General features: G+C 61.5%; 1 protein-coding gene across 1 annotated transcript in view; it reads left to right on the forward strand.

Moving 5' to 3' along the window:
- Positions 1–15,468, forward strand: part of TMPRSS9 (transmembrane serine protease 9) — a 45,438-nt gene that overhangs the window by 27,792 nt on the left and 2,178 nt on the right. Inside the window, exons 6-14 of the mRNA XM_041762187.1 lie at positions 106–219; positions 1,626–1,797; positions 2,792–3,066; positions 4,974–5,110; positions 5,737–6,055; positions 7,669–7,840; positions 8,821–9,092; positions 9,565–9,701; positions 13,401–13,782. Of these exons, the coding sequence (XP_041618121.1) occupies positions 106–219; positions 1,626–1,797; positions 2,792–3,066; positions 4,974–5,110; positions 5,737–6,055; positions 7,669–7,840; positions 8,821–9,092; positions 9,565–9,701; positions 13,401–13,782 (1,980 nt within the window). The remainder of the gene's footprint in view (positions 1–105; positions 220–1,625; positions 1,798–2,791; positions 3,067–4,973; positions 5,111–5,736; positions 6,056–7,668; positions 7,841–8,820; positions 9,093–9,564; positions 9,702–13,400; positions 13,783–15,468) is intronic.

Consider the following 15,468-nt stretch of genomic DNA (forward strand, 5'->3'; position numbering starts at 1 on the left):
GGCTAAAAAAGTAAAAAAGGAGAGGTTTTCCATGCTCTAGAGACTCTTGGTGCAGCCAGGAGAGAGGGAGCGGGGATCAAGAACTTGGTTCTTTTCTGCCCTCAGGTCACTGTCCAGGGAACACCTTTTCCTGCCGGAACAGCCAATGTGTGACCAAAGTGAACCCAGAGTGTGATGACAGAGTGGACTGCTCTGATGGATCTGATGAGGCCCACTGTGGTCAGTCTCCTATCTGGCTGGTCTCTGGGCCATGTCCCCTTTCCAGGGTCAGCTTCTGGTTCTGTTCTCTCGCCCACTGTGCACATTACACATGGGCACCTGGCCCCAGTATTTACTGGAGGTGGGCTGAGAAAAGGAGAGGGCACTCATGATATGGCTGAAAAGACAGATCCTCGCCAAACTATGAGAAGCCTCAAATGCCAGGAACTGGAGCTCTGTCCTATATGCAGTGAGATTTGAGCAAGGGAGTCTTACAATTAAAATGCTGTAAGAGTAGCCAACCTTCTCTAGCAGTGCTAGCCCATGCAATAAGGTAAGAGCAATAGTTTATGTGTGGAAAAGAAGAAAGAAAACCATCACAATTTGTACTGGATCTCATTGTTTATATAAATGAATAAATTGGCTAGCCAGCTATTAGAAAATAAGACAGTTCAATGCTGAGGGGAGAATAAGACGAACAACACATAAAAACTATTGCTTTGCTTTATACAAGCAACAACAGATTATAGAAGGCAAAGAACCCCACTCGTGATCAATAGCGACAAAAGATGAGTGTGTCGAGCGTGTAATGTAGAATTATAAAGCTTCATTGAAGGCTATAAATTGAACTAAGCCAAGACCCAGCATTCCAGGAAAAGATGTATGTATAAGAATTTTGAAACTTGCAACATACATGGTGAAGGAGACATTTGTCACATGTGGCACTTGGATGTGAGGAGTGATGTGTGGAGGCTGGTTGAGACTGGGGGCTGTGGTTGGGGTCCGCAAGGCCCCCTCAGGGTCAGTGATTCCCTCGAAGGACTCGTTCTATGTATGGTTATGGCTTTTTCAAAGGAAAAGGCGCAGAGGGCAGAGCGGGCGAGACCAGGAGTGAGCAAGTGTCCCTCTGCCCTCTCACAGTGGAGTCACGTGGACAGCCCTGAACTCACTGTCCCAGCAGCAGCATGGACTGCACACTCCCAAGTGTTCCCAACCAGGGCAGCTCGCCGAGCCTCACTGTCCAGTGTTTGTCCTGGGGGTTAGTCACGTGGCTGTGTAGCCTCGGCACAGCTCACTTTATGTAGGAGACACCCGGGGCTGCCGTAAACGGAGTGGCCTAAACAGCAGACACGTTCTCGGTCACAATGTAGGGGCCGGAAGCCCAAGATCAAGGTGTCCGAAGGTCTGATCCCTTCAGAGCTGGTGGAGAACCTGTTTCCTGCTTCTCTCCCAGCTTCTGGGGTTTGTTGGATGCCTGGCATTTCTTGGCTTGTACAAGTGTCACCCAGATGTCTGCTGTCATGTTCACAAGGCATTCTCCCTGTGTGCAGGTCTGTGCCCAGACTTCCCCTTTATATGAGAACACCAGTCATTGGATTTAGGGCCCTGCCTTCTGGGGCTCCTGGTTGGTGACCTCTGTCTTGCAGACTGCGGTCTACAGCCTGGCTGGAAGACGGCAGGCCGGATCGTGGGGGGCATGGAAGCATCTCCTGGGGAGTTCCCGTGGCAAGTCAGCCTTCGAGAAAACAACGAACACTTCTGTGGGGCTGCTGTCGTCAGGGCCAGGTGGCTGGTGTCTGCGGCCCACTGCTTCAACGAGTGAGCCCCGTGCCCCTTGGTCCCGCCTGCCTTCCCACTGTTGGAGGGCCACCTTCCAGCATCCTCAGAGCCCCTTGGAGCTCTTTTCTCTTTTCCTTTTTTAAATATATTTATTTAAGATTTTATTTGAGAGAAAGAGGGAGAAGGAGAGGGAGAGAGAATCTGAAGCAGACTCTGCCCTGAACACAGAGCCCAGCGTGGGGCTCAGTCCCACAACTGGGAGATCATGACGAGCCAAGAGTCGGACACGTAACTGAGCCACCTAGGCGCCCGTCTTTTCTTTTCATTGTTGAATCTGAGAGAGGGCGAGCTTTGTGGAACAGAACCGAGCCTTGTCCCGTGTTCCTGCTGGGAAGCGTGCTGTTCCGTGGACTGGGTGTGGGGCCGTGAGACACATCAGCTGCAGGGCCAGCGTTAGGGTGAAGAGAGCGAGGTACTCACCTGGGAGGGGGACGTGTAGGGGCAGCCTCCAAAAAACAGTCATCATGACAAGTAATACTGTCATGTCATGTTGCAAAAAAAAAAAAAAATCAAAATGAGTGCAAAGAAATAAAAAGATCCACAATGAACAGAATATCCAGTTCTGAAACGGAGACCAGGTTAGCCAGGCCGGGCGAGGGGGGCGAGCGGGGCCCGGGCAGGCCGGATCCCCGCTTGGGGCAGAGGTCAGTGCTCTGTTCATCATGGGCCTTCTGCGTTTGTTCAGGTGTTCGCCGCAAGGCGTGAAGATCCCGTGTATCATGAGGGCTGGGGTTTGGGGTGCCCCCTTACCATTTCGTACCCAGGTCTGTAGCTTAAAGTGTTGGTCGTTGGTGCAGGATGGATTTCTTCTGCGCGTATGTTCGTTATTGAGAGTGTTGCATGGAGATACCAGTTGCAATGACTGGGTTTCGGGGCGCCCCCTTGACCTTTGCCCCTCCAGGCGGGTGCCTCCCTTGCCTCTTGCTGCTGCCCGTCCCGTGGGTGGGCCTCTGAGCTGTGGTCTGTCCTGCAGGTTCCAGGACCCGAGAGAGTGGGTGGCCTACGCGGGCACGACCTACCTCAGCGGCACGGAAGCCAGCACGGTGCGGGCGCGCGTGGCCCGCATCATCCCGCACCCGTCGTACAACCCGGACACGGCCGACTTCGACGTGGCGGTGCTGCAGCTGGACGGCCCCCTCCCCTTCGGCAGGCACGTCCAGCCCGTGTGCCTCCCCGCCGCCACGCACGTCTTCCCGGCGCGGAGGAAGTGCCTGATCTCGGGCTGGGGCTACCTCAGGGAGGACTTCCGTAAGTCCCCGCCGGCCCGGGGTCAGTGTTTGCGAGCGCCGCCGCCTCGAGGGGTGTGCAGCCCCGGACACGCGGGGTCGCGCTTGCAGCCGGGGCCGAACCGGGCAGTGCGCCCCGTTACTGTACCAGCTCAGACCGGGACCCGGTGTCTCTTCCTGGTGTGTTCGCTGCCACGTGGTGTGCATTTTTGTGCTTTCTGACGGTGATTTCTGAAGGGGCGCCGTAGCGGGGCGGGGGGGCGCTGGCCGCCGTGCCCAGTGCAGGGAGGCAGGGCTGTGCCCGCTGAGGAAACGCGTTGGGTAAGCCGCCTTCGGTGGGAGTGACGGCAGGTCAAGGAATCAACCGTGTACGTTAACCAAGGTGCGTTTAGACAGAAGCGCGTGTACCACGAGGGTACGTGTTGGTTCACGAAATGTGGGGACCAGCAGCTTGTGGGAACCTTCCCCATGTGCCCCCAGGAGCCACGCTTCCTACTCGCTAACTTGGGATTCACGGGGACTCCATAGCACAGAACTGCCCGGGTGGGAACCGAAGTAACGTGGCGGGAGCACGTGCTGCGAGGAAAGCGGTGGGATGTCCCAGGGAAGTGGAGTGGGCTGCGGGCAGCCGTGGGGAGGGCCCCGCGACGGGCGCCTCAGCTCCACCTGGCCAAGGGGGCAGAGCGCCAGGGAGCAGGGGGCGTCCTGCAGCAAGGATTCCCATCGTGGCGGAAAGTGCTGTTGGGTGATGCCGTCTGGAACATTCTAGAGCAAACTGTACAACACGAGCCACTAGCCACAGGCCGGCTCAGTGGCTGTGTGGATTTTCAGGGATAGTGCGTTGGGGGATTGCCCTAGGGGCCCCCAGGTTTGGGGACAGCTTTGCCCTGTAAAGGGTCTGGAGATCCGACGCGGCCGACCTCCCTCGCAGGGCCCACCGCCTGTGTTTTGGGGTTTTCTCAGGTGTTTCTGCCTGACATGAAGGAAAAAAAAACGCTGGGTGATTTTTACACCTTCTGAAAAGGAAAGGATTGGCCCCATGGACCTGATTAGGAGGGAAGACGATCCCGACACATCCGAGCCTCCTCAGTTCACTGAGCACCGGTCCAAGGACCGGGCAGGAAGCAGGGCAGCCTCCCCACGAGGGGTTCAGCCCAGACCAGCGCCATCCAAGAGCGCTTTCCTTGGGACGGTCGTGCTTTCCATTTGTGTCGCCTGCGGTAGGAGCCACCAGCCCCCTGCAGCATGGCCTGTGCGGCTGAGAATCTGAGCTGTACATTTTATTTCATTTTAACGCACTTATGTGTGCAATTAAGTAGCCTCATGTGGCCTGACGGCTGCCGTACTGGACAGCACAGCTCTAGAGGGAAGGTGGTGATGCGCACAGTGGAGGGAGTGAGGTAGGGATGGAGGGTGGGGCTGCAGCTTTAAATGGGTGGTCAGGAGGGGCTTCTTGACAAAGGAGATGAGGGAGGAATGCAGGCAGGTTCTGTAGGGTCAGCATTCTAGGCAGCTGGAACAGTGCCCAAGGCCTGGGGTCAGCAGTCCAGACTTGGGCTTTTAGTCGAGCTGAGGGAAGAGGGGGTCACCCCAGAAGATTCGAGGAGACAGACAACATAATCTGATTTAACGTTGAGCAAAGATGGCGCTGGCTGTTGGGCTAAAAGATTTCAGCGCAGTAGGACAGAACAGCCAAGGCAGATGCGGGGAGGCTCAGGAGGGGAAAGGAGGAAGGAGCCCGGTCCTGGCTGTTACTTGGATGCCTCTCTGCGGCCTGGGCCAGAAGGTTAATGGTGGGCATTGGTAGAGCGTTTCCTGGGCCACTTTCTGAGCTGCAGCAAGTCCCCTGGGGGCGGTGGGGACGCAGGGTCAGAGCGGACGTCTACAGCCTCCAGGCTCATCCTGCTGGCCCCTCCCTGTCCCGGGCAGTGGTGAAGCCGGAAGCGCTGCAGAAAGCCACCGTGGAGCTGCTGGACCAGGGCCTGTGCGCCGGCCTGTATGGCCACTCGCTCACCGACAGGATGATGTGTGCCGGCTACCTGGACGGGAAGGTGGACTCCTGCCAGGTGAGCCCCGCAGCCCCCGGGCCCTGCCCAGCTGCCGATGGGGCTCATGGCTCCCCTCCCCGAGACGGCGTCCTCACGCTTTCTGGTCCAGCACCAAGACTTCCCCTGCTGGACTTGGAGCGCGGCTGCGGTTGTCCGAGCTGCTGGGTGGGGCGGTGGGAGAGGGCGCTGCGTGTGCTCAGGGCGCCAGATCAGAACGGGCCTGGAGAAAGTGTTGGGGAAAGCTGGGGAGAGCCTGTGTCTGAGGGTGCGAGCCGGCGTGAGGAGAAGGGGAAGGGCAGCAAGACAGGGCAGCCGCTGGGGGGAGGCTGCGGCCAGCCTGCGCCGCGGCGAGCGTGACATCCCCAAGGGTCTCGTGGGATGGGGAGAGGAGGGGCTGTTTATCTGGGGTGGGCTCTGACCTGCCAGCCGTGGAACTGAGGATCTCAGACACCCTCTTGTATTTTCACAGAAGAGAAAACGGGCTCTGAGCCGCGGGCTGTCGGCCCCCCTCTGCCCCGTGAGCTGGCGGGCAGACGCGTCTCAGGAGCCCGTCGGGACCCCTTCTGTGACTCTGCAGCTCTGGGATTGGGGCTGCAGCGGCCAGGAGCCCCGGCCCCCCCTGGAGGTGTGCTTTTGTCTCCCAGGGCGACTCAGGAGGCCCCCTGGTCTGCGAGGAGCCCTCGGGCAGGTTCTTCCTGGCCGGCATCGTGAGCTGGGGGATTGGCTGTGCCGAAGCCCGGCGTCCCGGGGTCTACGCCCGAGTGACCAGGCTGCGTGACTGGATCCTGGAGGCCATCAGCACCGCGAGCAAGCCCCCGGCTCCCACCGTGGCTCCCACTTCCACCACCCCCAGCACGGCCTGGCCCGTCCGTCCTGAGAGCCCGGTGGTCCACAGCCCCACCAGACCCACGCGGGGCCCCAGCATGGCGCCTCCTGACACAGTGACCGCCTCTAAGCCCCAAGGTACTTCCTGGGGGCACAAGCAGGCGTCCCCCTGCTGCCCCCGCAGGGCTGGGTGGATTGGTACTGGGAAGCAGATGGGCAGTGGGCCGGTGACATCTGCCCTGAGCACAGGCGAAGGCACGCTGGCCACCCTTCAGACGGCACGGCCACGTCAGGCAGTGCACGAGGGTGGACGTGGAATGTCCTCAGGGCTCCACCGGGGGCTGGTGACTTGGAGCTGTCACACTTGGGTCCTTGCACCCATCTCACCCACAGAAACGTACACACACGGAGGTTTTAATGCCCGAGAACACGCATTTCTTTTGTTTTGTTTTCAAATCTTCCTGTACGTGCTTGTGTGCCTCCTTTCCCGTGAGAAGAGCAGATTAGCTTGTCTAGTTTTTTAATTTCTATTTTTTTTTAACTGCCACGTCAAACATAAAATGGTTCATCCCGAACTTCCTTGGGCGTCCCATTCGTTAGTGTTAAGTATATTCACCTTGTGTGACGGGTCTCCAGAACTTTCCATCTCTCAAACCTGAGGCCCTATGCCCACTACACAGCAGTTCACGTCCCCCCACCCCCAGCCCTCGGCCTCCGTGTCTGTGGCCGACGGCGCCCTCCCAGGGGCCCAGTGACATCCTTCCGTGATTGGCTTCCCGGGTTTACGCAGGTAGAGTTAAAGCTGGGCTTAGGGGGACTCGGAATCCTCGCGTCTCCGTGATGCGGTCTCCTCGCTCGGGGACAGGGCGCGTCTGTCCGCCTTCCACATCTCTTCATGGGGTGTTTGCTCGCAGAGCTGGCCCGGCCCTTGTTAACCGGCGCGGTTACGGTGCACGGGATGCTCCTGTTCTGTTCTCAGCTGGTTTGCAGCCAGACGGCTCGCGGGGTTGCCTCCCTGAGCTGTTCCATAGGACAGACCCTGGAGGCCAGCGGCGAGGTTAGCAGGACGCGCCCTCTCCTGAGGACGCTGCACAGGCACCAGGGTGCACCCGCCGCCTTCTTCCTCACGCGAGCTCTTCTGTGGAATCTGATGGCAACGTTCAGTGATAGTCGTCACGCACTCTTGCCGGGGGCACCTCAGTGTCTTCGGCTCCAAGAAGCTGCCTCAGTTACAGCCTTGGTGCCAAGCCCCGGAGAAGGGCTTTCCGTGCACAGCGGGCGACGTCTCGTCCTCTGTGGTCTCCGAGGGCCCGGGTGCAGTCACAGCCCAGATCGGATGCCATCCTCCCTCGTGGTCAGCCCGACCTGCCATGCTCTGAGCCCATTGGAACCCTGCCTTGTTTAAGTGTCACCCACACACCAGCCTGTCCCCAAATCTCGTAGTGCCCTGATTGCCACAGTCCTCCCGTGTGCGGCTCCGTCCTCGCCATGAGCCCGGGAGCCTGACCTCGAGGGCCACAGGCCGTTGTCTGGCGGGCTCAGGCCAGTGGGGCCAGGGCACTCTGTGATTTTCTCTTGTCCTTTTGAACTCACCTGCCCCCGCCGTGCCACGTCTTTGCCAGGAGACCTTAGGAGTTTCGTCATCCGTATAATAGGGAGGCTGCACTCGGGTGGGCGAGGTCCCCTGAAGCCATGGTGCTCCCTCTTGGCGCGGCTGGGATGCCAGGACCCTCCTCTCCTGTTCCTCACAGAGTGCGGGGCCAGGCCTGCCATGGAGAAGCCCACGCGGATCGTGGGCGGGCTGGGAGCCGCCTCCGGGGAAGTGCCCTGGCAGGCCAGCCTGAAGGAAGGTTCCCGGCACTTCTGTGGCGCCACCGTGGTGGGTGACCGCTGGCTGCTGTCGGCTGCCCACTGCTTCAACCAGTAAGACCCACCACAGCCCCGAGGGCGGCTCAGCCTCCCCTCCATCACCAGGTGCCCCCAGCAGATGCCCCCTTGGGCTCCTGGAGGGTGTTTGCACGTCCATCCGCACAGCAGAGAGGAACAGGAAGGAGCAGGAGGGGTTGGGGGGGCATCTCTGGGATCCTGTCCTGGGAGGCAGCTCCTGTCTCTGAACTGGCCTTTGGAGGACAGATAGGAGCTGACTAGGGTAGGGGACAGGGGATGGGGTAGAGGAGGGGATGGGGGTGGGGGGATGGACGGAGGAGGGGATGGGGAGGATGGGATGGAAGAGGGGACAGGATGGGGTGAAGGAGGTGAGGATGGGGAGGGGAGGGGGAGGACGGGGTAGAGGAGGGGATGGGGAGGATGGGGTGGAAGGGGACAGGATGGGGTGAAGGAGGGGAGGATGGGGAGGAGAGGGGGGAGGACGGGGTGGAGGAGCGGAGGGGGAGGATGGAATGGAAGAGGGGACAGGACGGGTGAAGGAGGGGAGGGAGGAGGAGAGGGGGAGGACGGGGTAGAGGAGGGGGTGGGAGGATGGGATGGAAGAGGGGACAGGATGGGGTGAAGGTGGGAAGGGGAGGATGGGGAGGGGAGGGGGGAGGATGGGGTGGAGGAGGGGATGGGGAGGATGGATGGAGGAGGGGACGGGATGGGGTGGAGCCGGGGATGGGGTAGGGGGTGGAGGAGGGGACGGGGGCTCCCAGAGCAACAGTGTCCGTGTCAACACCCCAAAGCACCAGGGGCCCCTCGTGTTGCATTGTGGGGTTGGCTCCATCTTGTTCCCTCTGGAGCAGATGAACCCAAGGTGCTCCCTGCCTTGCCCTGCCCCCAGCTGGGAGCGCTTGGGTACCAGCCGTGTGGCCCCTCCGTCCCCCAGGCACCCTCCACACAGCCGGGCCTGGGGCGGCAGGGGTGCCAGCAGGGGTGCCAGCAGGGTCTGAGCCGCCCCTTGTCAGCAGCACGAAGGTGGAGTTGGTGCGGGCGCACCTGGGCACCGCGTCCCTCACGGGCGTCGGCGGAAGCCCAGTGAAGATGGCGCTCAGGAGGGCCGTGCTGCACCCCCAGTACAACCCCGGCATTCTGGACTTCGACGCGGCCATCCTGGAGCTGGCCAGGCCCCTGGACTTCAACAAGTTCGTCCAGCCCGTGTGCCTGCCGCTGGCCATCCAGAAGTTCCCCGTGGGCCGCAAGTGCATGATCTCCGGCTGGGGGAACACGCAGGAGGGAAACGGTGAGCTCCGCACCGGCCCGGGACCCTCTGCGCCAGGGCACGGACTCGGCCCACGGGCCCCGGAATGGCCGCAGCCCGGCCGGTCGCTTGCAGAGGGTCCCGGGCTTCCCTGCCGCAGAAGCACAGCGGGTCGTCCGTGAAGCCAAGTTTACGTACTCTGTGGGTCCCCGTGGAAAAGCTCGCAGACGCTTGTGCTGTGCCCTCCAGAGCCCCCAGGAGCTAATGCTAGCTTCGGAGCCTCAGCGGCCTCCCTGCGGCCTGCACGGTGCTAGGGAGGCTGCTTGGGGACGGTGGTGATTCTGGGCCGCGAGCGGGGGCTCGGGGTCTGCCTCCTTCCCACTATGTGACTGGATGGGCGTCCCTGCAACCCTGTGGGACTCGGGCTCTGCATCTGCAGGATGGGGACGGCAGCTCGCTGTCGGGGTTGCTGCCACAGCTGAACCGAGGTTGGGGGGTCTCCTGTCCTTGGCAGCTACCAAGCCTGACATTCTACAGAGAGCGTCGGTGGGCATCATAGACCAGAAGGCCTGCAGTGCCCTCTACAACTTCTCCCTCACGGACAGGATGCTCTGTGCCGGCTTCCTAGAGGGCCAGGTGGACTCCTGCCAGGTGAGCATTCAGACAGGAGGCGCCGCGTCTGCACGCGGCGCCCACACCCTCCCACGGGCAGTTCCCCTTGCTCGGGTCTGGGTTCCGGGAGCTCTCCTCGTGTGCGCAGAGGCAGAGGGGAGAGACTTGCCAGTGCCACACGGCAAGCCTGGGAAACCCGAGAGAACGCACGTGTCTTTATTTATTTATTTTATTTATTCATGAGAGACAGAGAGAGCGAGGCAGAGACACAGGCAGAGGGAGAAGCAGGCCCCATGCAGGGAGCCCAACGTGGGACTCGACCCCGGGTCTCCAGGGTCACGCCCTGGGCTGACGGCAGGCGCCAAACCACTGAGCCACCCAGGGATCCCCCGCACGCGTTTTCAAATGTAGGTTTAGAGAGATGTTACTTCCAAGCAGAAGATGAGGTGTGTGGTGGATGCACATGAAGTGTAGACACGCTCCTTGAGAAAGACGCTGGAGGGGAGGCTGACCCCAAGTCTGCACATCCATGACGCTCTGTCCAGCAGGGCAGCTGCTAAGCACCTGAGCTGGGGGACCCGTCCTAGGGGAGGCCTGGCTCCAGAGCCTCGCCGTGAGAGCTAAGGAAATCCGGTCTTACTTGGAAACATCAGTGCAAACCCTTAGTGACACGTTGGTGGAATAACTAGGAATGTATTAAAAAGACAGTAAGTCACAACCACTGGGGGTTCGCCTCCTAAAGGCTGGTCTGACACAGGAGAACCAGGTACCACCAGTCCTCATGTTAGTGGAGTCAAGGAGGAAAAGGTTCATCTTCAAAACACAGAAAAAGGCGTTTGATAATTTTTTTTAAGGATTTATTTATTCATGAGAGACACAGAGAGGCAGAGACACAGGGAGAGGGCTCCATGCAGGGAGCCTGACGTGGGGACTGGGGACTCGATCCCGGGACTCCAGGATCACACCCTGGACTGAAGGCAGGCGCTAAACTGCTGAGCCACCCAGGCTGCCCACAGTTGATACATTTTTTTTAAATTTTTATTTATCTATGATAGTCGCACAGAGAGAGAGCGAGGCAGAGACACAGGCAGAGGGAGAAGCAGGCTCCATGCAGGGAGGCCGACGTGGGACTCGATCCCGGGTCTCCAGGGTCACGCCCTGGGCTGACGGCAGGCACCAAACCGCTGCGCCACCCAGAGATCCCAAGTTGATACATTTTTAAACATTTATTTATTTATTTATTTTGGAGGGGGGCGCGGGGAGGGCAGGGGGAGAATCTCAGGCTGACTCCCCCGCTGGGCATGGAGCCCAAAAAGGGGGTCGATCCCACGATCCCAGGTCGAGTGGGGCCTGAGATGAAACCAAGTCGGACGCCTAACTGAGCCCCCCCAGGAGCCCCCAGCATTTGGTCATTTTTAACAACCACTTATAATTACGATTTTTAAAAAGGCAAGTCCTATGTAGATGACAGACACCAACAGCAAACGTCATGTGTGGTGGCGAAACAGAAGCTTCTGTCCAACACAAGGCTGCCTGCTGTTGCCAAACATGTCTAGATTAATGCAGAAAGTCAAGAAAAAAGAAAGGACAAATGGAGGTTTGTAAAGTTGACAGGAATGTCCTCTGCAGTAACATGGGTGTCTCCCAGAAAAGAAAATAAACCGGAAGCGCAGAACCAAAGGAGAAATCCGGAAGACGCCTTGGAGCCGCGGCATGGCTTGAGGGCAGCGTACGAGGTCAAGGACGCTGCTTTTCCCAGCAAAAGTCAGTGTCGTGGAAAAAGGGGTCCCGCTGACAGGAAAACCCCCGTCTGGTGCCCAGAAATAAACTCGAAAAGGTGTTCAAGGTTTCCATGGAGAAAATCCTTGAAGTCTGAAGAAAATAAAAAGGTCTGGATGGACGGGACAGCGCGCTGTGTTTATGGAAGGGAAGCTCGATGTCACGAGCACCGCGTCTCCCGGTTCCTTCTAGAAGCCCGTGCGGCTCCGGGCGCGACTCCAGCAGCATCTGCCGGGACTCGTAGGCTGGTGTTGAAGTTCACGCAGAAGAGCAAAGGAACGTCCCGCCGTCCGCCGGGCAGGAAATCTGCTAAAGAATCCGGGGGGGCGGGGGTGCTGCCAGGATCAGACAGGAAAGAACCCAAAATAAAACGGAAAGTGTTGAGAACTGCTATTTCGGGGTAAGCGAAAGCCCCAAAGCTCGGGGACCTGAAACAACAGTCGTTTATGGGGCTCCGGAGTCTGCACTTTGCTGAGGGCCCAGCGGGGCCGGGTTATCTCTGCTGCCCGAGCAGCAGCTCCGGGGACCTGGGGACTCAAGTGGGGCCTGCGGGACCCACCTCCCAGCCATTCCGACCCCCGCGGCCCGGCGTCCCAAGAGACCCGGCAGGAGCCGCGTCCTGTTCCGTGACCTAGGCTCGCACGTCGCATCCAGTGACGCCTCCGAGCCCGCCAACTGGCCCCCACGCCGGGGGGGGGGGCCACCGAAGTCCGTGGGGCGGGAGGGCGGTCACCCCATCTTTGGAAGATGCAGTCTGTCCTGCAAAGTGGTAAAGCCCGCAGCAGGACCGGAGCCGAGACGGGCGACAGAAAAGCAGCCCGGGAGACAACCCGTGAAGCAAAGGCCGCGTCCCCCAGGTCTGCAGTGAGCGCCCCGCGAGCGGCACAGGGGTGCAGGGGGCTGCCCAGGTCCCCGGAAAGTGGAACCAACGGGCGTGGAGGCCGAGAGCGTGCCTGCGGCGGAGGGAGGTGGACCCTCAGCCTACGGGGGGCGGGGGGGGGAGCGGAGGGGACCCAGCGACACCAGCCGAGAGGGACACGTCTCGGGAAGCTCTGGACACGGACGGACACGATGCCCGCGGTTTCCGGGGGGGTCGGGACACGGCGCCAGGGCCCAGGGGCCGCCGCTGTGACGCCCCGAGGTGGTTAGAGGTAACCCCGCGTGCTTTGTGAGACTACAAACCTACATAAAGGCGTAGCAGACACCCCCCCAAAACTCCCAAGTCGTCCCCCCTCCCCGGGGCAGCGGCGGGGTGGGTCAGTCCACGTTGCCGCCTGCCCGTGGGTTGGAAGTTCCTGGGCGGGGGGACCGGGGGCTCCGCCAGGAAGGCTCAGAGGCCGATGGGCCAGAAGCACGTGGAGGGGTTTGCCCTCGCCCTCGTGGGCTGCGGCCGGGCCTCCCGGGGTCCCCCCCAGCAGGTGGCTCTGGGAGCGCCCTGGAAGCTCGTGGCGGTTTTAGGACCTTGCTCTGGAAGGCACCTGGCACCTCCCGAGTCTGGAGGTGAAGGCAGCCACGGGGTCCGCCCGGGTCCGCGGGAGGCGAGCCGGGGCCTCGGGGTTCAGAGGGCACGTGGGCCCGGAGAGGCTGCAACGTCCCAGGGTCCCAGCAAAGCCCCCGCCACGGGGTCATCCCTCCGGAGCAACAGGCGGGAACGCCCCTGGCCGCGGTTTTGGTGTTGCGCGTTCTCTGCGGTTCGCGTTTCTAGTTTCCAAAACAAATACCAGAACAACCGAAGCTCAGAGGAGTGACTCGATCGAGGTCAGGCAAGGTCACACACGGGTCTGAAGCCAGGTCCCCCGCTGCCGGGCACACGGGGCCTGGCAGGGCCGTCTGCGCCCCGTCCCTGTTTAATTGAGAAAGAAGTGACCTCGTCCCCGCGAACGTAAGGCGACTGCGTGGGGGAGGCGTGACTCACAGCAGGTTCAGCTCACATCCACCTTCTCCTTCCTTCACTTTCAGGGCGACTCCGGGGGACCCCTGGCCTGCGAGGAGGCCCCCGGCGTGTTCTACCTGGCGGGGATCGTGAGCTGGGGGGTCGGCTGTGCTCAGGCCAGGAGGCCCGGCGTCTATACCCGGATCACCAGGCTGAAGGGCTGGATCCTGGACACCATGTCCTCCGGCCCCCTGCCCAGCCCTCCCCCACCCACTGCGGGGACCCCCCCCACCACCAGGCTTTCCTCCGGGACGGTGGCCGACCTCACAGTCCCGGGCGACCTGGCCAGCAGAGCCACCCTCCGGGCCACCAGCCGACCTGCCAACGGGACCACCGCGAGCACGCCTGCCGGGGGGCAGACAGCACTTCCCAGCGGCCCAGGGACCACCACGGGCTCCCAGCCAGCAGGTGGGGGGGGACGTGTGGGTGGCAGGGGCCCTGCACCCTCGGCTCACGCTGTTGTCACAGCCACCACGGCAGACGTTTGTTCTCTCCCGGGGCTGGAGGTCACAAGTCTGTGTGGCCACTGTGCCCTCCCTGTGACCTCACTGGGCCATCCTGGTGTCTGTCCTCATGGCCTCTTCCTGGAAGGACACCAGTCACTGCATCAAGGCCCCCTGTGACCTGAAACTTAGTCATCTCTTTTTTTTTTTTTTTTTTAAAGATTTTATTTATTCATGAGGTTGAGAGAGGCAGAGACACAGGCAAAGGGAGAAGCAGGCTCCATGCACGGAGTCCGATGCGGGACTCGATCCGGAGACCCCGGGGTCATCCCTGAGGCGAAGGCAGACGCTTAACCAGAGGCCCCCAGGTGCCCCTTAATCACCCCTTTAAAGACTCGTGTCCAAGTGTCACATCCTGAGCTCCTGGGGGCTGGGACTTCCCTGTATGAATTCTGGGGAGGACACGAGCTGACCCCTAGTAGGTCCGGGAGCCAGGGACACGGGCACACTGTCTAGCGGCCAATGCCTTGTCCCAGACCCTGTCTGCAGCTGTTTACCAGGGGCCGTTCGGGGGCACCTGGGCGGGTGGGGCCCACCTGGCAGGACCGTCTCCATGGGGACGTTCACAGAGGCGTCCTCTGCAGCCGAGGTCGGCCTGGGGTGCAGGGGGAACTGGGGAGCTAGACACAATAAAGAGGCCAGCAGCGGCGAGGGGAGCAAGCCGGCCCCACAGGTCCCGCGCTGCCGTGGGGGACACTGCTGTGGGCTCCTTGGCCTCTGAAGGGTTGTTGCTTTGTGTTGTCTTACCCCGAAGTACAGGAAACAGGGTCTGCGCCTCCAGAACAGAACCCCAGCAGGCGCCAGCTACAGGGGAACCATGGGGAGGGCCAGGCCTGGCTTCTGCAGGATGTGGGGTGCGCTGGCTGGGCCCCCCGAGCCACCACCTGCCCCTCCCACCCGGCCTCAGTGTGCAGGGATGGGACGGTCACCCGCGCCAACTCTGAGGGCAGGAAGTGTTTTTGTCACTGAGGCGGGGCTCTCTAGGGAAAGGTGAGGGGTAGGGGGGCAGCACCCCTGCAGCAGACGTCGGCCTGGGGCGCCCCCACCCAGAGGCCGAGGGTCAGGTCAGTGTCTGGCCCGGCTTCCGGCAGGGGGGAGGCAGGTGGCAGGGGCGAGGCCAGCTCCCGCCCCGTGGCCCCAGGATTCCCGGCGTCCGGGTCCGTCTCCAGCATCCTGACTCCCCCAGACCGATCCAGGGCTTCGGGCCTCCCTGGGTGTTGGGGGGTGACCCGGCCCTGGCGCAGCAGCTGGGGGCCACTGCCCGGTCCTCCGCCCCCAGCCTCTCCCGCACGTGTGCCTGCGGTGTCCTGGCCCCGGGAGCCGGGGCGCCCCGTTGCAGACGGACCGGTCGGCCGGGCCATCGCCCCCAGGCAGCGCGGGTCGGGCTGGGTCTGGCCTCGGGTCTTGTTTGCCTGGAACATGGAGCGGAGACCTGGGGAGCGTGGGTCCAGGAGCCCCTGAAGCTCCGCAAGCTCGGGGATGGAGAGCGAGGCAGGCAGCCCACGACCCAGGCCTGACCCAGGCCCCACGGCAGCTGCCCCCGCCGCCTTTCCAGATGCTTCCGGCAGCCATGCCGCGAGGGGGCGGGGAC

The sequence above is a fragment of the Vulpes lagopus genome, chromosome 7, assembly GCF_018345385.1.
Source record: "Vulpes lagopus strain Blue_001 chromosome 7, ASM1834538v1, whole genome shotgun sequence".
NCBI classification, from domain to species: Eukaryota; Metazoa; Chordata; class Mammalia; order Carnivora; family Canidae; genus Vulpes; species Vulpes lagopus.